The sequence below is a fragment of the Chaetodon trifascialis genome, chromosome 10 (genome assembly GCF_039877785.1).
Source record: "Chaetodon trifascialis isolate fChaTrf1 chromosome 10, fChaTrf1.hap1, whole genome shotgun sequence".
NCBI lineage: Eukaryota > Metazoa > Chordata > Actinopteri > Chaetodontiformes > Chaetodontidae > Chaetodon > Chaetodon trifascialis.
Window position 1 is genome coordinate 10924185 of NC_092065.1, and position 21955 is coordinate 10946139.

The 21955-nt window shown below is 45.6% G+C and overlaps 1 protein-coding gene across 1 annotated transcript; it reads right to left on the reverse strand.

Moving 5' to 3' along the window:
• Positions 1-1198: 1198 nt before the first annotated feature.
• Positions 1199-21711, reverse strand: smad6b (SMAD family member 6b). The gene is made up of 4 exons (XM_070972245.1): positions 20217-21711; positions 17106-17162; positions 16338-16415; positions 1199-2089 (listed from the first exon to the last, which is right to left on the reverse strand). Exons 1-4 carry the CDS (start codon positions 21013-21015, stop codon positions 1548-1550), a joined length of 1476 nt encoding a protein of 491 aa, XP_070828346.1. The 5' UTR covers positions 21016-21711; the 3' UTR covers positions 1199-1547.
• Between the last annotated feature and the right edge of the window lie 244 nt (positions 21712-21955).

Genomic DNA, 21955 nt, shown 5'->3' on the forward strand with positions numbered 1-21955 from the left:
AGGGGAAGGACGGAGACGCTGCACTCAGCAGCGCACGTGATTGGTAAGTAGTATTTTCAACAAAAAAATATGACAACCTGTCATAAAATAAAGAACCCCTTTCTGCTCTGCTCGCATTGTTCTCCAACTTCAAAAAGCTCATCCAAAGGTTTTGATGTCTTGAAGAGCCCACTTTTAAAAATGCTATCCTTGTAACGGCACAGTTCAGCACTCATTAAACCAGAAACAGTGTAAGTGAATGCCCCTATTGCTGAATGTTGGCAGAGTCCTCTGCCCCCCATTCCCCAGCCCCTCCTCACTACCACCACCGCCAATCTGACAACCCAACACCAGCAATTATGAAGGAAGCCAGCTAAACCACATCCACCTTGGCTGTAGTTTTTTAAGATTCCAGTAGGCTTGTAAAACTTCTTGGTTTCTCTGCATACATTCCAGTATCACTGTGGCGGTTTCAGGGTGCCGCATCCCTGGTCAGTTATAACAACGTCCATTGTGAGACGAGCTGGCTGTGGAGACCTGAGACCTGCCACAACGGGCCAACGATGATGTGCTGAAGAAGAAACACCTCTGCAAGGATCGCCTAACTGCTGAGGCTCAGTAGTTTCATCATTTCCTCCTACACTGTCCTCCACTACACCATCTCCTCTGGGGCCTCATTACTGGGGCTCCTTAGGACCTCAAGGACATGTGGATCAGCTGAGCTATCTTTTCTGGAAGTCTAGTTATGTGCTTGACACTGTAGATGCTACTGAAATAGAAATATCATCAATTATCTGCTGAGGTCTTTTAATTAACTCCTCTATAACCACAACTAGTGTAGATATCACGCTGCTCTTCCCTGTGACCACTCTGAATAAGCAGTGAAATCTGATCATTTTCTGCTTGGCAAAGTTGAGTTCAAGTTCAACTCTGATCTTTATATCATCTACTCCTGGTCTAACTAACCCTTGGCCTAAATGTCAAATGTGAAACAAGGACATACAGCTTTTAATAAGCAAGTATAATGGCGGTATACTGAGGGGTGTGATGGTTCGTAGTTTGGGTAAATTACAACAGGTAGGGTTAAATACAATGGTGTCAAAACAATATCAATACACTTGTCAGGATACCATGAAATTAGGTCAAACAGAAACACTGACTGTGTTGTAAACAAAGGGCTAATGATGCAGACCAAACAAAGAGAATTATTATGCGAATACTTTATTATCAATGTGTGAATGGTGTTAGCTTTTTGTCTGGATATTAATAGTATATGAAAACTATACACCAAATCCAGACTCATCCTAATTTTGCTGTATAATTTCTCAAGTTGGTATTGAAAGATTCTTTATCTTTATATATATTTATATATATAATATATATATAAGCCAAAGTGCATTTTCCGTTTTTTTCCTCTTGTCCATATACACATTGCACCATACATAAATAATTACATTGTAAAAATGACTCCGTATTTACAAGTATAATATAGATTTCATATAATATATAAAACTTTATATTAAATCTAGGTAGATGATATTTGGGATAGTTTGTGGGGTCCGTCTGTGTTATCTATGGTTGTTGAGGAGGATCTCCAGCCAGCAGGGGCAGGAGGTGATGAACTGTCTTGAGTAACAGGGGCCCCAGCCTTTAGCAAAGCTGATGCGCACACTGTTGGGGTCATAGGGTCCGTCCAGGAGGTCAGCCTCTGTGGTGTGCCTCAGGAGGCACGAACGATCATAGTCAAACACTTTGATGGAGAAGCCCGGCATCACCTTTCGCACCACCAGAGTTCTGCTGTTAGGCACGTCCAACGTAGGGGAGTTGACAAATATGGGGTGCTCACTGCGGTTATACGCCCAAACGCCGTCCGGCTCTTTGCTGAGGAGGATGCCGTAGCCGATTTTGCCTCGTGTGCGCTGAACGGTGCTGCTGCGGTGTTCCAGGTTGAGCTGGCCCAGGCAGAAGCCCGTGCCCTGAGGTAGATCATAGAAGATGCTGACGGAGTGCTCGTACACTGTGTAGAGGCGACCCACACGTGTGCGGTGCTCCCAGTACGCCACGTTACACCAGTGGCTCTGCTTAGGGGCATCAGGCGACATACTGGCATCTAGAGGAAACAGAGACAGAGAGACAGTCTTTAAACAAAACATAAACAAAAGCAAACAGAGCCAGTAAAAAGGAAGGCTTAAGTTTTAAGGGATTAAATATCTCTTTTTATTGTTCAGAGCAGATGGTCACACTATAAATACTGAAGGAGGCACTGTATTGAAATCTAAGCCTTGTATAAATACCACTGCATGCACATCCGTCCCACACACACACACACACACACACACACACACACACACACACACACACACACACACACACACACACACACACACACACACACACACACACACACACACACACACACACACACACACACACAAGCTACTATACATATCCTGGGGGTGGAGAGTGTAGTGAGGTCAGTCCAAATGAAGACCTGCAGTTTCCTTCCCTGCCTCAAGAGGGCACTGTGATGATTAAACACTGACCACCCGCCACTGAGGCAGTCACTGCTGCTCACACATGCACTTTCAAAGCAGATTATGTTTACTAAAATGAATTAAGGATTACACTCAGCGTTTCCACTGAAAATTGGCAAATACGTCCCTGCAGTAGTGTGTTGGACCTGCACCAAAAATCTACAAACAACTTTCTGAAAAATCTGTGTTTTGCCTGCACACACTTCAATAAGCACAGCTTATGACAAAAACACTTTTTTTTCCTCTGTTGGCATCTCATTCCTTAACAATTCTGTCCAGTAAATCAGCTTGTTAATTCAGTTTTCATGGCTGCAGTCTGTGAACTCTTTTCAGTGACAGCCCTCAGCACTCCAAAGTGAGTTAGTGCTCCCTAGGTGGATTTCTATCTTCACTGTACTGAAGACACGCAGCACTGTCGACTGCTTTCAGAGGCTGCTTCAGTCCACACTGCTCTGGGCTGTCGTGTGTTTATATTGCTCATAAAGACTGTGGTAGGAGGAGAAGAGGGAGGCTGGTGGAGTCTATGATCTCACATCCGTCTCTTCAGCCTTTACTCCTGGAGAATGAGGGTGCCTCCTTCTCCCCTTCCCTCATCTTCTTCACATTCCACAAGAGTGGGGGGTGACGGGAGAGAGCCAGGCAGGGGGTCCCCCTCCCCCTCCACCCTGCTCTTCCCCCTGCTGTGGGCCCAGGGACGGCATTCAGCTCCCTGACAACTTAGCACAAGCCCGTGACCCGCTGACCCCCCAGCCTTCATGCTATCAGCTCCCATTAACTCACACACAGAGTGATGCCATTATTTTGCTTCAGAGAGTCTATTGGCACAGAGGATTTAAAGCCTGGGCCTGTGGCCCCATTCCTTTCAGTCTCTCTGCTCTCAGGGCTTAATGACCGCCCGCCCCATTAACAAACGCCTTTAAGGTGGAGCATCACAGATCCACACAGCAACAAAATGCCTCGCTCACCTCCCACCCTACTAAACCTTTCTGCTGAGTGACCCACACTAGTAAAGTTTATACAAAGATTAGCAAAAACGTTGACCAGACTTGCACAGACAAAACGCCTGCTGGTTCAAGGCTCTCTGTGTTGTGGAGGGGGAGGAAAAGAGTGAGCTAGTGAGTAGGGATGTGTGGGGGTGGAGGGAAGCTGCAGACAGGCTCTCTGTGTGTTTGCGCACACACTGATGGCTGAAATGACCCCCTCTCTTCAGGGGCCCCAACATGCATGTGCCATTAGTGAATTCCACACTCCAGCTCCTCCACTCTGAGCTCAGCTTTTACTTCAGCGCGGCTCGGTCACACAAAGAACTCAGCCTCAACTTGTTTATGGCCCTCTATTGTCTCAAATCAAATGGAGCCCACACATCAAGGTAAACTCACTTTGAAACTGTGCACACAAACACAAAAGACCAAATGGCTACCGTCTCCTCCTTTTTAGATGGGAAGAATAAAGCAAAAACAATTTGGTCAACAGTGTCTACTTTTCACACGTAGCCTGGAACTAAGGTAGCCAGTAAGACTGCGAGGACCAGGAAGAGGAATGAGCAGGACAAAGGTTAGAAATGTATCAGATGTTAAGCCTGAGCCTGAGGGAAGACAATGAGCACACCATGAGCCAGGCCTTTTCCTGTCGCTCTGTTGTGTTAACCGTCTACGTGTGACTGTGCGCACATGTGGATGGAGGAGAAAATCAGCCAGCGTGTTTGTGTTGTTCTCCTGAACTTGTGTGTTTTGGCTGGGTGGAGGTGCTGAGGTGATGGCTCTGAGAGAAGAAGTCATTAAGGTCTCTTTAACAGAGCAGAGCTATCACCAAGCCGGAGACTGTTTGGACAATATCACTACAGCAACCATGACCCTCACTCAGAGATGTCTTCCGTCGCTCAGATTTTTAAGGATGCCTTGTTTCTTCAGCTATGTTTGGATGTTCTGTCTGCAGAGGGAGGCTGAAGCTAGGTTAAATTATTAGGCATTATTAGTATAATGCAGATAGAGGCCAGACCAAGACCAAACCAAACCTAAAAGTCAGTCATGAGGTGTTGAAGGGGGGGCGTTCATCTTCCTCCCCTCTGACCGCAGCAGAGACACCCAGCGCTCTTGGATCCCATGTTGGGCTTTCAGAGGGTCTGCTCAGGGCGGAGCCTAAACAGGCTGGGAGCAATTACTGGTGCTCTGCATCCATTTAACCCTGCCACCTTTTAACAGCTCCGTTTACCCATTAGAATAGTAGCGCATGTTATTATTGTTATTTTATTCTCAAAAGCCTCTCCTCTTAGTGTCAGTCTCAGAGTCGGGGGACGCAGCCACAGCATGACCGCTGCACTTCCTGTTCCTGCAGCCAGGGGCAATGATCTGAGCATGCGAAGGAGTTAATCACGTCTAAACCATTACATAACCAAGCTCAAAGTGCTGGTATCAAAAAAGGGGAGATACATAGATCTGTGGAAGCTGTTTGGTCTACAATGTTTTCCACGGCCAACAGGAAAGACATGGAATAAAGCAGATAGCAGATAGCAGAGTTCTAGCACTATGATAAGGATAGTCTCTGTTTGGCTTTCCCTTTTGCGTCAAGAAATAAGTAAACATTACAACATTCAATATATAAGCCGCTCACACTTCTAGTGAATTAAAAGTAGCCACGGACGCCCGTATTTGCACGTACTCCGTGTCTCAGTACAGTCACACAGTAAACAGAGATATTTAACCAGCGCTACTCCAACAACAGAAAGCATTTGGTCTGCAGAGCCTGATTTCCACAACAAGGCGTGAGCTCCATGGAAACCATGTGAATTGTTGATTTTTCTGTTTCCCTGTGGCCTGTCTGATTGGAGGAATTCAAAAGCAGGACATCAGATCTGACAATAAACACAAACTTATATCAGTTTGCTGGAACTCGGAAAGCCAAGCAGGAACACATGCGTGTCTGCTATAAGGGGTACTGGTTCAACATAAACTATTATTCTGCGTGAAAAGCAACAGCAGTGGAGGAAGCAATCTGATCCTTTGCTTAAGTGAGAGTAGTTGTGACACAAAAACACTCAATAACACATAAAATGAAGGAAGAGTGTTATACTGTGATGCTTTTGATTACTGTCGAAGCAGCTTTTTACTGAAGATAATACAGGCGACTGTGATTGTCACAGGCCAAAGAAACAGCAAACACTGATCATGATTACAGTTATTAAATCTTTTTTTTTTTTCCAACAGACCAACATGCCATTAGCACAAGCCTTAAATATGCCTATGTTAAACAGGACTTGCCCAAGCCTTGTCCACAGGTTTACATATGGAAAAAAGCAGATCACCCTGCTGTGAGTTCCTTGCACTCGAGGGCGAGTCTGGATAATTACTACTAAGTACACAAAAATGGGGGCTTGAAAGTTTCAATGGCAATCCTTGATGATCATCCAGTAATGCTTTTAAAGACAGCACGAAAAGGAGGGGGGGGCAGAGAAAGGGCAGAGGGAGAAGCAGAAAAGAGCTGCCCCGGGGTAAACACAGCTCCACAGCCTTGGAGTGAGATGAATGGGAGGCCGAGTGTCAGGGACAGGCAGACAAACAACAGCTTCCCCTCCGTGCTAACATCTCCCCACCAAGCTCCGGGGCCACCTCCATTATACTTCATCTCTCCTAATCCAAAGCGGGGAGCAGAGATGAACTCATTCCTCCAAAACTTTGCTGAGGAGGGGGAAAAAAAAGAGGAAAACACTGTTGCCAGTCCCTTTAAGCAGTGCAGTCGAGGAGAGGAGAGGAGAGCAGCAAGGAGAGGGAGGGGGAGCAGCGGTCTCTCATCCTGTGCCAAGGATTAGATTCCCCTCCAGCTATTAGACTCTACCAATGAACTGATAGGCTGGGGGGCTGGTGGTGGGGCGGGGGTATGAAGACTGTGTGTGTGTACATTATGGTTGTGTGAAATTTCAGAGCTAAATTTTTTTTGTGCATTCCTGCTCTCCCCCCTCCTCTTATAATTTGTTAGATTCAACTTTCCTTTACAATTACAAGAAAGTGGAACTAAAGCAAAAGCCTCCCCCTCCCGGAGAATGATATGGCTTTCACTCTGTAGACAATGGTTCCTACGGGCCGACTACAACCTCTGAGCAGGCCACATTTAGGCTGGCGTCTGGGCTATCGCTGCCATCAAAGTCGGCTTTATCAGACAGACACGCTAACTGGAGCTGCTCTTATATGTCTATGGATTTTTCTCCCTGAGGTCTGGCCTTTCTCTGCCGAGAGAGATAGAGAGAGAAAGATAGAAAGAGAGGGAGGGTGTTACGTGCCAGGAGAAAACGCCGTGGGAGCCGGAGAAACTGAATCCAGCCACCGAGCCTGGCTGGTCACAATGGGAATGCTTTACATTGTCATCCACTTCCTCTCCACTTTCCCTCCGTTTCTGTTTCGGGATGACCCCATGAGGGAGGAAAAGTGCTGAATCCTTGATAGCAGATAACTAACAGAGTCCATAAATTAAATCAATAAACAACAGAGGGTGTAAAAAGAACAGGAAGCTAAGGAGGCTAATACAGAGGAGCCGTCTGGGCGCGTGAGTAAGAGACCACTGGTTTGAGGGAGATGGCTCTTTGTGCCGCTCATTTCCTCACAGCTTCCTCCCAAGCTCTGCAATGGGTCAGAGGCATGGAGCACAGGGGATGCAAGTGAGGCCTGCCAGAGTCCTTCAAGGCATGTAAAAGCTCTGCGAAAACTGTGGGGGGATGTTTGTAGATGTCATGTCTACAGGCAGCGCTAAAGGCCAGCGAAGGCTGAGAGAGCACAGAAAGCAAAACACTGAGTGAACATCCTGCTGGGTGGCTGTGCCCTTTCACCTCCTCCTACAACCTATCTGTTTGTGTGTGTGCGTGAGTGTGAGTGTGTTTGTTTGTGAGAGTGTGAGGGAGGTTCGAGCCAAGAAGGCTGGAGCGTTTGAGTAGAGGAGACCCTGCACATTCCTGAACCCCCCCACCCCACCCCCCCACCCCTTGCTGTGCCTCCTAACTTCCTACTCTGGTTAGGACTGTGGGGGGTGGGGGTGCAGCAAGAAGGCTGCTTTCTTTCTTGTCCTTTAACATTGGGGGAATATTCTCCTCAAATCACACATCACGTGAGACAGGAAGCGTTGGCAGTGAAGTCTGACACGACATCACACACTTTGAACTCTTCTTTTAATTAGTTCAGACTTTTTTTTCAGAGATGAAAAGCAAGACCCTACACCGAGGGAGGAAACAGCCTTAAGCGGGCCTATATTCTCAGCTATGTTGGAGGCTTGGTTTCAAAAGAACAATAACAAGGAACTCTATTATTACGAGTTATATTAGTCTGACTAATTTAAGGCGAAAGGCAGGTATTTGGTTTCCACCGGGCCGGGAGGTGGACCAGCTATGATGGACAGAGTTGCCGTTCAAACAATGGTTTCCTATTGATCGGCCCAGTGGATCAGAGTCTGTGAGGAGAATGTGTTCTGTCAGGATAATGTGGCACCAGAGTTTCTGTTTCAATCACAACACTTGCTGGGCTGTAACCCACACTGCTCCACCGCGGGCATCCAGACACCAGCTCCCCAAACAAAGACAACTGTTTCCCCCATCTCCGACAAGTCAGGCCGTTCACAACAAGCAAGACATTCATTAAAAATGCAGGAGTGAACATTTCCAATAATTCACAAAGTCCTTCCCTGTCAACATCTGCAAAAAATCTCAAAGCTAAAGGGAATGGCAGGATTTCATTAAGTAAATTATGTGCTGGCAGTCACAGAGAGGGGAAGAGGGGGAAGCTACAGCCAGACCTCTAATCTAAACCGTACCCTGAAATGCGACAGGCTGACTGCACGTACCGAGACACACAGCCAAGCCTTCAGAAATGCACACAAATAAAAGATAAGTGAAACATGCATTACAAAAGTAAATATCATTTTCCATGTGGAATATAATCAATGAGAATTTTCAAATAAACATGTTTATGACCTGTAATAGCTAGTACTTGCAAAAGCTTGATCCCAAAGTACAAGTTCTGTTTAGAACCTGGGGACATACATACTTGTGCATGCACAGGAACTAAAATACCTTGCAATGCAAACAACATATTTTCGTGGGTGTTTTGCTGGACCATCACTCAAAATAAAGATTTTTTTTTTGCTTAGATTTAAAAGGCGTCATCTTTCAGGGAACAAGATCAAAGGCACCAAATTATGTCTATCATGCTTGGCCCCATGTTAGGACAAGGGAGTGGAATGAAGATATAGCTCCAGTAGATCAAGTTCAAGATAAGGAAAGAGGGAAAAAAGTCAAGTCCCTGTCTCTCAGTTTACACATGAAAAGTAGAGAGAAAATTAACAAGGCCTTGATACGCCGGGAGTTTACTGTTCGCCCATAAACAATGAGCTCCTATCCTTTCCCTCTGGCTGTAAAAGGCTTGTGTAGAGATGTCGAATGACACAGGCCCCAACAGTTAATCCACACACAGCATTCTGGAGGCTCGAAGAATGCGTCGGCTATTCTGAGTTTTAAAAATACTTACAGCCATAGGTTCAGGCACAACTGTCAATGCTCCTCTGGGGAGGAAGGGGGAAAAAATCTTAAATCTATTTTCGCCAGCAATCAGACCACAGGCCTAAATCACAGGAGGCCAAGGCCAGTGTCTGGATTTATAATTGTGGGTAAAATGGTCAGAAAATAAAAACAGCATCCACAACTGGCACATCCTTCACTGCTGCTTGCCAAGCGTTGCAAGGCTAGCACATTTACAGCGGCCAGCTCAAATGGAGTATTGTTCCCCCTCTCAACCTTGAGAGGAGGCACACTAAAACACTAAACTAACAGTTGGACATTCCTTACATTTTTAATGGCATTGCACACTCTTTATTTGTTGCTGTAACCCTGTGCCCTGGGCTGAATGAATGGAGCTATTGGTGGAGGCTGCTGCTGCGCTGCGGTGTGAAGGAAGAGAAGATGGTAACAGCAGCCCTCCTTAAGCACACGACAAGATTAGCTCACTTACTTTGTTTGCTAAGGTAGAATATGGGGCAAAAAATTATAGCCTGGGCACACCTCCTGTTACTTCTACACACTGTCCTTTCTATCTGTGTGGAGGGTGTAAAGGTCTATAAATTCATCCCCAGCCGTTCAGTAGAGGAATACAACTTCCTCGGTTTGGTACACTCTGTGATCCACACTATTACTGTCAAAATTGTGTATTTATGTTCACGTACTCCCATGTGGGGAAAATAAATTCTAGAGCGAAAGCGTTACCCAGACGGTCTTCAGCTGCAGCATGCTCGTCAGCTTAGCCTGGTGAGTCGAGCTCATGTGGTTTCGCTGCTTCACTGTGATGGAGCAGTGCAGTTTCCAGGTTAGTTACAGCAAAAATGGACAAACAGTGTCAAACTGTGTGTTGACACTGCTCAGCTGAAGTCAGATTTGTCCGTGGAAACACTTCATGTCATTTACGATGGCGTCACCTGAATGTGTGGATTAGCAGAACGAGTCGAGTCCTTCTCCCCACAGTGTTCAGGCAGCCTCTCACTGCACATTCAGACCAAAGCAACAACTAATGCTGTAAGTAAGAGTGTTTGTGTCTGTGGGTATGTGACCATAGTCACAGCATTACTCACATTTGTGGTGTTTATTTTTGTTTACTTTTTATCATTGACAACATCAACAGTAGTTGACAGTCTTAATTGTTACGCTTTGAAAATTATGGACAAAGAGCCATTTTTTTTGCTCCCCGCTGTACCAAAAATGTACAGAACCGTAACCTTAAAACCCAAGTACATGCCGAACCATGAATTTTGTGTACCATTACACCACTAATCTGTGTGGTGAGCCCAAAAATGAAACGGGTCTCCCCTATCCTGGCTGAGCACTGTACACTCTGCAAATTCAAATAACAAGCACAGCACTGTGAGCCCAGACACATGGTCATGTATGAGGCTATAGATTTATCTTTATCTGTGAGCCCTTCAGAAGTTAGTCAAACACCCAACAGCACTGGCACCACGCTGGCTTGCCAAGCAGAGACAGATAAATACTAACCTCAGCAGGCTAGTTTCTGTTGACATGTAAGGGGTTTCAGCCTCTCTGACTGCCTTAGATTAGCATGGCTTTCACTCTGCACGTAGAGGTCACATTACCTCACCAGGTCTAGGAACTGTGCTGCCAGTGTGAACTGAAAATCAACTCTTTAGAGCAATGACAACTACACCACCTCCTCTCCATCTACCGTAAACCTGCAGTGAGGCTTTATGTAAATGCTGTTCATCTTGACTTGGTTCACATCTTACAAAACTCCTCAAAACATCACAATCTAACGGCCAGAAGACCTCATCTCAATTTGCAAGATGGGAAACAAACTCCACTGTAATAACATCACCAACAGTCACGCACATGCAAACACACAACACCCGTCATACGCAACAACAAACACACTGTATTAAGGAGCCAGTAGGTCATGTGGCCTGCGGAGGACTCTGCTGAGGATCTTCAATGTCATAAGCCCTGGGATAAAAAGTTGAAAGTGCATTTCTGGCACACCACAGCCTAACAATGCTGAGAAAGGGAAAATGAAAAATGGCCTTATCGCTGTTATCAATGGCTCTTTTTCTATGTGTATGTGTGTTACGTAAGGGGAAACGGAAGCCAGCCTCCCAGGACAGGAACGGATACTTGAGACGAGGACTGTGGGTACAGGCCCTACGCCACTACAGAGAGAATAGAGCACAAGACCCTTCAGGATGTATAGCAACAACCCTCCGCCCCCAGCTTAAAATGGACTCTGCAAACTGGACATGACAAACGGATGAGGAGAGCCCCCTCATGTCTCCCGAGATGCTGGCCTTCTCTTCAACATTCCTCAGTCTCTCCCCACTGTCAAAGGGGCAATTCACCGCCCTGCGCTGCTACAAAACCCAGGCAGCTTTTTAAAACAGGATGTTTGTCTGAGGCCTCCTTCCCCTCAAATAAACAATCCGCAAAACCTGATTTCGGGAGGCAGGGTGGAAGCACTCGAGTCACATTATTTCCACATCCCGTATCCTGGAGCATTGGGGCTCCTGAGGGAGTGTGGGCGGCCAGGCGCTGGGAAGGCTCAGGGCTGCGGTGGAAACCTGAGGCCATGTGCCAGGCTGCAGGGGCAGATGAGCCCAAGCTGCATCACTCTGGGGTCTGTGGGACAGAACAGGGGGATCGTGCCTCGAGGTGGGGAGGGGAACATCGCTAACATGCTGATGCAGTTGTCACTCCATCTGATCATACTTCTGTCTGAGTCAGTGTATTGCTGCTACATCAAGACAGCTCGATGTCTGCACAGCGGCAGAGATTCAACACACTATATTACAAAGTAAGGATGACATTTATTATTAGTATTCCATTGAATATGATGGATCCTGAGCTATAAATTAATTATTTGGCTGAGGATTTGGGTGTGCAGTAAATGATGTCACCTACATTATGTCACTCAGCATCACTAAGCTCAGGAGAGAAAAAATAGAGCACAACATGAAAGAGCCGTCCATAAAATACCAAGGCCACGGCGATGAACTGAATAGATGATCTAATATGGAAAAACAGAACGAGACAATTCGGAGCAAATTAGAGGTGCAATCTATCTCAAATCTTTTCAGATGTGTACACTAGATATGCTATTTAATTACTTCCTCGCACAAGTGGAATCACATGCCTTCAAAGTCGGGTCAACAAATACGGGTCCAATCTAATCTACGTTAATCAAGAGAAGCATCACATGCCTTGATTCCACTGTCTAATTATTCCATGCATTTCCACTGTCTCCGATGGAGGGGATGGCTTGATGCTTAGTGCTGGCCTCTTCCTGACACAGACAGGCGGGCTGTGATTAGTATTGACTGCACAATGTAATTTGCTTTGCTCTTGCATGTAAATGTATGTCAGCATGGAACTGGACTTATGAGGACCTTGGGAAGAATTATAGACTTTTTTTTTAACAAAAGCTTTACTCTCTTACTCTTTTCTCTTTTTTCCTCCACAGTCCCAGCACCTGTGTGTTGGACACTATAATTTCTGTTGTGTGACTCACATGACGTCCTTCCCATTTATCTACTAACTGCTTTTGTTCTGCCTGGAAGAATCAGTCAATACCGGAGCGGACCTGACACAGCGCCTGTCTGCAGACGAGACATCCAGAGAGACAGCGCTGGCCTTTCCTCCAGAGGCAGGCAGGCAGACGGAGGAGAGCACTGTGTGATTACTGTGAGGGAACCCTGACTACCTGCTGATCCGCTCTTCCCTCCAGTAAGCGCAACAGCACTCTGTGTAATCCACGTCTAACAACTTTCAATCTTTCCGCTCCTCCAGTCCAACTTTCCTACGCTCTCAGGAAGGGGAAGAAAAGAGGAAAATAATAATGAAAAAATAAAGGACAGTGACTCAGGTCACTCTGCATGTCCTCTGGTCACCTGACCCAGCAATTCTGAGGGAGGCCCTCCATTCACATGGGTGATCTCAACTCACACCAACATGAGCGTGTACACACAGTGTTATGCTGACAAATTCCACTGGGCTGATTGAGGACACAACCTCTGCTGACTGAACAACGTAGGCAGACCGGAGCCACGATCTTACAATGGCTTAGATCAGACACTGCAGACCTGCATCATTCACTGCACATAAATATTGTTAATATCACTCCACTGACGCTTATCTCTCTGAAAAGGACCATATCTTCGGTGACTGAAATTCTTGAGCAGTGATGCAATAACATCTTGGCATGCCTCCTCAAGTTGAGAGCAAAAGCTGGCCAGCATAGTATTATAATGAAGACGTGACAAACATAAAGAGCCCCCAATGTCAGAGACAATATGACTGACATAATAAAGTCAATGCGTAGGGGGAAAACACCCCTCAGACAGTCATACAGGAAGCAATGAGACCTGCTTCAAAGGGCTACACTCCGATGTCCACACGTCGAGGCCCACGGAGTGAGGAAACAGGTGTGCGGGCAGACTGGGAGGTTCGCAGCAGCAAAGGCACATTCTCTCACACACACACAGTGCTAAGGTATACTATGTATGCACAGACTCGAAAGCTGGGGCCGCTCATGACGTAAACAGACATCAGAGACTGCCTGCTGGGGCTGTCTCTCTCCTTCATTGTGACACAGCCATAAAACACTGTGAACGATTCAAATGGCCGCACAATAACTGAAGATGTGAGCATTACACTAAGACATTAATACAAGAATGTGCACAGCCCTTTAAGAATGCATGAGTAGGAATATTTCAGTAAGTTAAACAACAGCAAGAATCAGCCAGAGGGACGAGAGAAATGTATCTGCACTTAAACATGACTCTAACATTAACTTAACAACATGGAGCGTATTGATTAAAAGACACATCCCTCATTAACATGGCACTAAATAGTCTAAAGCCGAAGGAGAGCTACTTTTCAGCTTCCACTGAATGCATTGTGAATATTGGTTGATGTGGTAGAACAAGCTTATCTACCAAACCGACCAGTTCCGATCTGTTTCTCTGCCATTGTGTGATGCAGAAGAATGCTCAGTGGGTATTTCTGTAGCCCTGGGCTGCAAACTGTAGTTGATTATTCAACTACACCCCACCCATCCACTCGGTGCCCCCCAGACTTGCTTTTAAGAGGTTTACTTGTTCCTGCATGAGAGGTGGAGTCTGGATCCCATACATACTCCGGTTACACACTCTCTCTACCTGAGATGCAGGGGGATTCACAGGGAAAGTCATCTCCAGGTCAGCAACATGTTCAACGCAGGATAACTTGACAATATGGATTACAGGCCTGTATGTTAAAGCAGAACTAAGTAGGAAGCCTTCAGGCTCTTGGTCTTATGATGGAATATGCTATGACTATCTAGGGCAAACACTCGGTGGAGAATCTGTATCTGTTGACAAGATGCTAGCGGTTTCTTTCGCTCTTCACGGACAAGAACCAGCATACAGCCCGAATGCAACACGATCAGAGACAAGCTGGCGACACAAATTAGCTCACAGCAAGGAAAATTATCACCCTGTAGAGCACCAGTCATACACTTTCCCAAGTCCAACTAACTGAGTGTGACACAGCCAATGCAGAGCGAACTGGCCCGGCCTGTACAAGCAGCAACACAGTTGGAAGAAACCAAAGCCTAGCATGTCTAGATCCTCCCTCCTCACCACAGTCTCTGAGGAATTGTGGTGCGCGCTCTGACAAGCCCCTCATTTGTTGACTCAGGGAGTGTCGCCGGGCCATGCTGAGGTGGTGACAGCATGTGTACTGGGGAGGAGGGGGCCCTTGCTGACTGAATACTTCACTGCCAGGTAGCCATGTCAACTGTTCAGTGTCCAGGCCTCTGAGCCATGGCAGACCCTTAAACAGGAAACGCTGCTCCCTGCAAGCCCCAAAATGACGGCTCCGACTCCCCGTCCGCATGATACTGCACATGCTGGCTGTGGCCCTAGCATGAGGGGGGAGGCATGCTCACTCTATGCCATGAAAAAGGAGTGTTTCATTTCAAATCAGAGGACAGGACTGTTTCTGCTCGCTTCCTTTGGTGTGGCCCCATTCACAGGAGCAACTCCATTTCCCTGAACCCACCCCTCCCTGCAGCCCACTTACAGCCAGGCTAGATAGAGTTGTACGTGTGAGTGTCTGCGCACATGCATGTGCACAACTATGTGTGTTTGTGTGTGTTTCTGAGCGAGCTTGGATCTTATTACAGTTTGATCCCACTCAAATATTTCTCAAAGAAAAACAGAGGAGGGGAGGCCGGCTCTGTGGCCAACGCACACGCCCCGCTGAACCTCTGCACCGCTCACAATGAAACCTTTATCTTTAAAGCTCGGACTGTTCGTAATGGCCTTTAATGAGACAGAAAAAAGTGCAACATCCAAATGAAATTACCTTCATGAGTTTGTGTATTCATCCAGGCTGCTATGCAGAGCAGAGCGCTGAACCGTCATTGAAGTACACTGAAAGAATTATACCTTCCTTTTCTTTTTTCCTCCAGACTTAAGTTAACCATTTCAAAGCCGGGGCAACAAAACAATGCAGAACACTGAACAGCATCATCATGAAAGCTCTGCGATTAATACCATGATAATACTGCCATTCATAGACTTTATTATTATGATTAAAAGCTGTATGCACAGACATGCAGCTATTTAAACATGGACAACAACATGCAAACCCATCAGCGTGGAAGACACTACACATCTCTTATTTAAAAATGAGCAAGTGCCTCAAACTATCTATTTTAATCACAGTTCAGGGAAAAAGCAAAGCCCTTAATCCATGTATAAATGATCTTTACTGCATGGATACTTTGATCATCAAGATTTTGTTTTAACCAACCAGAAAACCTACTTCACATGATGCAGAAAGAGGAAGCTCTTTTTATGTTATGCTTCTAGAGTAATAGAGTCATTCTTTATTCAAGCCAGTTAATGTGTCACTGTACCAGCCTTACTACTGCAAAGAGTCAAAAAAGAATCTCAGTTGATATCTAGTGTCTGATTCATATCATTAAGTTATTCGAACCCACACTCACCCTCACGTCTACGTCCTCTGTGTCAAAGCACACTTGTGCTGCAGACAGCATTTAATCATCCAAAACTAAACAGTATGTCTGCTGCACTAACAAACACATAATGTACAGCACAACAGAAAAACAAGGGAACGTTAAAGTTCTCGGAGAAACTGAAGTCCTTGTTTGACAAATTACTTTAGTATTTACAGACCGGCTTTTCTGGGATGATAAACTTCTGGTAATGATTAATTTCTAAAATCAGTGTAAGACATTTCGGATATAAACTCCTTATTTGGAGACTGACAGACAGTTGGAGAAACACACCCACCTGAGAATTCCCCTGGTGTGATGTTTGGTGAGCTGGCTGCCTCAGTTTCAGTGTAAGACAATGTGGAGTCTGACAGATCTGTGGGGAATAAAAGAGAAATGAGCTTTTCAATCTCCAGCTGGTGACAACAGCTACCCTCACTAATCACCAGTCCAAGAAAACGATTCCTATTTCGTGTCAAATTCACAACAATTAACCCCGTGTTTGCCTTTCATCTCATCGCGGACAATCTGGCAACTCCACTAACAGGCTTTACCTGATGACATCCCCCCGAATGCCGCCAGAAACCTCATCTGTACTCAGGCTTGCAGCCCCAGCTAGCAGCCAGGCTCCAGAGTCCCAGCAGCCCACAGTACATACTACCCACACCATACTACCCACACTGGCTCTGGTTGGCATGCGGATATCATGCCACATGCTGGTCTAGGTCTCATCTCAAAGCCACCATGCAGTTTGCCAGTAACTGGGCCCAATTACAGCCATTAAAATTCTCCACATTGCTTTATTCCTGTTTCTTCCTGTTAAACCAAAGCCTTAACAAAAGACTCATCATTCCCTTTGCAACCTGCAGGCTTTAAATATCTGTAATTATGAATATAAGAACAGATATTACGTCAAGTAATTAATGCTCTACAACTACCTGGTTACAAGTCGAAACACAGAGGATTAAATATTAACAGCGGAATTCAGACGAACACCAACAAGCAAGGATGAAATAGAAAGCAGGCTTCAGGTGCCACAGAGGTCATCTGTGTGTCTGTCACTTACCCAGTGGCTTGTGTTCTTCATTTGGGGAAAGCCTCGAATAGGGAGGTGGGGGTGACTCTGTAACACAAAACAGTCATGTCAGTAACATACTGAAGGAAAGAAATGCTCTTTAAAAGTAACAAAGGTAAAACTAACACCCTGCTGTGAGGTCACCGAACATAAGAAAGCCCTATCTGTGCAATTCAAACTCAGTTTTGGGGTCTAAGAAGATCTATCTGACATTTATGAAGCATACATGGACTGAAAGACTGTCAGACAACGACTGCGTGAATAAGATAAAAGCCTCTGGTGGAAAGTGACAAAGCTGCTCAGCAAAAACCTCTTGTAACACATATCTTGTGGTCTTGTAGTCTACACTCATCTAAAGATGGCAATATTTCAGATTACAGCAATTCAAAGGCAACCAAACAGTGTTTATGACATCATATTTTGTGTGAAGGTACAGTCATGAGTCAATTAAGCAAGTAAACATGCTAAGACAAGCCATCAGAAAGGCTTCAGCAAAATACTCTATGACCGAAATATTTTCAGATCCATCTCAGTAAACACCAGACTACAACTCTTACAGCTTCATGTCTGCACTACAGAATGAAATCATTTCGTTCAAAATCTTATTAAAAAGCTAATAAAGCCAACAGAAAACTACACATTTGTTCCTGTTATTAAATCTCATATTATTTAACCAAAGCCGCCTTTACAACAACCACAGAGACTAACCATAACTTTCAGTGAGGACTTTAATGATTCAGAGTAAGTCTCTGCTTTTTAACTACATTGTGTTTGCAGACCATGATTTTATCCAATAAAGAGCGAAGGAATGAAGAGAATAACTTGCACAAGAAGGAAAAGCACAGAGGAAAGAAAACTTTGTGAGCACACTGTGACCTCGCCTACAGGGAAAAGGGGAAGGAGAAAAGCATAATAGCAGCGGGTCCTTTAAGAGTGGCGGCAGTAATTGCTGGGATCTGAACTCAGTCACTCAGATACACAGCTAGTCAGTCTGGCGCCAGTAGTATGCAAACTGTATATTATCACCACTCCTTCACCTAAATAGCATGAGGGGACCTCCTTAGGACAAAAGGGCTTTTAAAGCGCAACTTGAAACTGATCTCATTTGAAAAGTATAATGCTGGGCAAAATAAAAGGAGAAAGTTTTTGTCCGCTTCAATCCAAGCTCTCTGCTACACATTACAAACGGGTTTAATCCTTAAAAACTCTCACATAAAACCTGGAGCGCTCATTTGTTTTCACGTCATTCGAAAATCAAACACACCTAGATTGAACTGCGGTGGAAACACGCTTCAACGTGGCTTGTTTTTAGGCATGTTTTGAGCATCTAAATGTTTTTCAGTTAAAATCTATTTCATGCACTGAATGACGTTCTCGTCTTATTTCTCACTTCCCCGTTGGCAAACACTGCAGAAACCTGTGATTAAGGTCTTGATTCAAAGCCCCCCTTCTTGAATAGCATGAAAGAAATACCAGCTCTATCGGGCCACGCATGAGCGCATGTGAGCTATGTCTACTACGAGCCTTAGTCCCAATATGGGGTATGTGCCCCACTCTCTCTTCTTACAATTTATCTTGCTAGTTTTAGTGGGAAGAAAATCACAATGCACAGCCTGACCTCCACTTCAGCAGGGGGAAACTCATTTCCTACTCTTCATATGTAACTATTCAAACCAACAAACACCGTGGTTTGTCAGTAAAGTTCTAGTATATAATCACTTCTTATTACGTTGAATAGTATGGTGGGACAGGAGGGTCAAATCAACATCAGTTTCCCTCATTTGCACGCTATGAATTCTGGTATTGTTGGACTTGTGACTTTGAAGTGCTTGTCACAGCCAGCTGGCTCTAGTAAACATGGATGTTATGGAAAATCCACCTCCTGTGCCAGTGAGAAGACAGAAATACTGACGCTCGCATCTTTACACATGATACCACGCCTTGTCATCGGGTCAGCAGGGTCGAGTGGCCCAGCGTCTAAGGTTTGCCAAATCGCAGGCCTGCCCCCTGCCAGAACTGAATCTGTTTAATATAGGTCAGGGAGGTTCTGCCATAGATAGCTCATTGATTGTGAAAATAAAGCTCGATCCTCGACCGCAAAACCAACTATACTGACCTATGGAAGCAGGTCCAAACCTATAAGTGAGTCTATACCTGTCATACAGTGTTAATGGATCGGCCTTCCTGGCAACAACCCTGCAAGAAACAGTGGTAAGAACCGAAAATGGCTTTATTGTCAAGGCATGCACACATTCAGACACATTAAAGGTGTCATGTATGTTGTGTTATTTGGGAACTAATGAAAGAAACCCTGGAAGTCCAAACGCACACTGTCCTTCACTGAAAAGCCCAGATTTCACAATGATGCTGTGGTGCAGCATCAACCTGCTCAAAAGCAACTTTCTAGGCAACTAAAAAAAAAAAACATACTGATGTAATATCTTGCATGGATTTGGGCATTTTCCCCAAAATATACATAATTTAATAAAGATTCCTCCAGAATATCTCCAAACTGTCAAAAAGCCGACTGTGTCACATTTATTGTTTCTCAGATCTACCTCTGCTCATATCCCTGGCTCAAAGTGATTTTATTATTGTTCACCTTGCAATAAGCATGACTTTAGTAATCATTAACTATTGCATCAAACGGTCAGCCTTTCTCGATCTCTCTGTGATAAAGTAAGCCAAACACAAGACAAATAAAACAAGGTGGCAGGGAAAGATTTTCTGGATTATTTCCAGGCCCAATACAAACTGTAAAGGGCCCTTTTCACCTGTAAAAGGGCAATCTTGAGACATTCATACCTGCAACTATCAATATGATCTTTTCAGTGCTCTATTTAATCATGTAGCAAAATGTTACATGCAAATGGACAAAGTGGCCTCATTGTTAAGATGTATCTGCAGGATTCACTTGAAGAGCATGGGCAGAAGGTAACACAAGAAAGCTGAGAAACGCTGCTCTGGAAAAACAAACAGTACAGACCCAGATGTCTTATCTGTTAATGGACCACCTGGTGACTTTAACTCAAAAGCAGCATGTGTGTAGGCCCGTAAGGTGCTACACGCAGACAGTTTCTGTGTCGTGGCAGAAGCTCTTACCTGGCCCACAGAGCCGGCTGTAGTGATACGGGTTGCAGCATACTGTCGGACTGTCCGGTGCCCCAAAGCTCTTACACTCACAGAGCGGTTTGAGCTGTGCAGGGTGCTGGAGGTCGGACCAGCGGTACAGTTTACACACAAGCAGCTGTGGGGATGCCACATGGCCGCCCAACCTCAGCTCTGTCCGTGAAATCATAACACAGTCGCTCGGCATCCCTCCTCTGGACTCCACTGCCTCTAGTAAGGTATCCAGCGCCTTTTCCTTTAGCCTCTTCAAAAGAGAGTATGTGGCTGATTTCAGTTCTTGCTCCAACACCGTGCGCGGCATCGCCTCCTGCGCCTCGGGAGAGCCGCTGTCCCGCGGCCCGAGGTTCCTCAGCACGAAGTGACACGACCCTGGATCCCTGGTACCCTGAGCCGTCTCTGGACCCCTTAGCTCGGAGTGGTCCCGGTCTTTAAATAAGCAGCACGTCACTGTCCTGCATTCTCTGTCCTGTATGGAGCGGGGGCTCCCCTGCTCCTGGACGCACACCGCACCCCCATCTTGGTCCGACGTGACCCCCAAGGCGCTGCTCTCCACGGGGCTCCGGGTGCACCTACGCCCTGTGTCCCCTACAAGAGACCCGCTAGGGGTCATCGGTCTGAGCTCCGTTTTGGGAATTTTCTCTGGGTTGTTTCCGAACAGATCGTCCCTACAGCCCTCACTAGTTTTGCCATTTCCATCTTCCCCTTCTGTATCTGGGATCAAACGGCTTCTCCAGAGTCGCCGCACAAGACCTGAGCGTTTCGTCCTGAACATACGACAACTTGAAAATCTATAAGGGTTTTTTTTATTATTATTCTTGTACGGATATCCGAATCTTACACACACTTCTACGGTCGTTGCAAAACATTAATGTGTGTGAAATGCCGTGCAATGCATGCACAGCCAACTGACGAGCATTGGTGGCAAAGCCGCAACATTCGAGTGAAGGCGATTTTGTTGCATCTACAACAAAATCGCGCAATAAATGCACTGCAGCATTCCGATCAAAATGCATTCATTTAGCCGATTATACTGTAAATACTGACGTGACTCACTATCCAGGATCGCTGTGGAATTGGCTGTTTATATGTTTGTTACGAGCGGATAAAACAAGTAGAGTACATAATAACATAACATACTTCGTAACATTATCCAAACGAACGCAGCCTTCAACCCGAGACGGCAACTCGCAGCCTCACACTGTTTCGGACTTTTAACAACCTCGAATCTACTTTCTACACCGGCACGCAGAGCATGAGGCACTTCGAGGCGATTTAATCCCAAGAAAATGCACTAAAAGTCAGTATCCTTGTCGTCTTCTTGAGATGTCTGTGCACTTCTTTTGCTTTTCTTTTTTTCTTTACAATCCCAACAAAACATCCAAGCGAGCTGAAATTACACGAGGAGGATCAATCCGAGGCTCAATCGCGCTCCTGCTTCTCTACTCAGATCTAAACCAAACTGCAGCCCCGATCCCTTTCTTTCTCCGTGTCTCTCTGCCCCCCCGCCTCCTCCCCCTTCCTCACACACACATACACTCACACACGCGCGCACGCACACACTCACACAAACACACACACACGCACACACGGGGCCCCCGAGGAGAGCGGTGGAGCCATTGGCTGACTACCATCATGTGCTAGTCTAGACACTTTGGCGGCTGTGAGCTGCACTGATTGTTGCGCAAACAAGGTTTCAAGTTTCTTAACTCTTA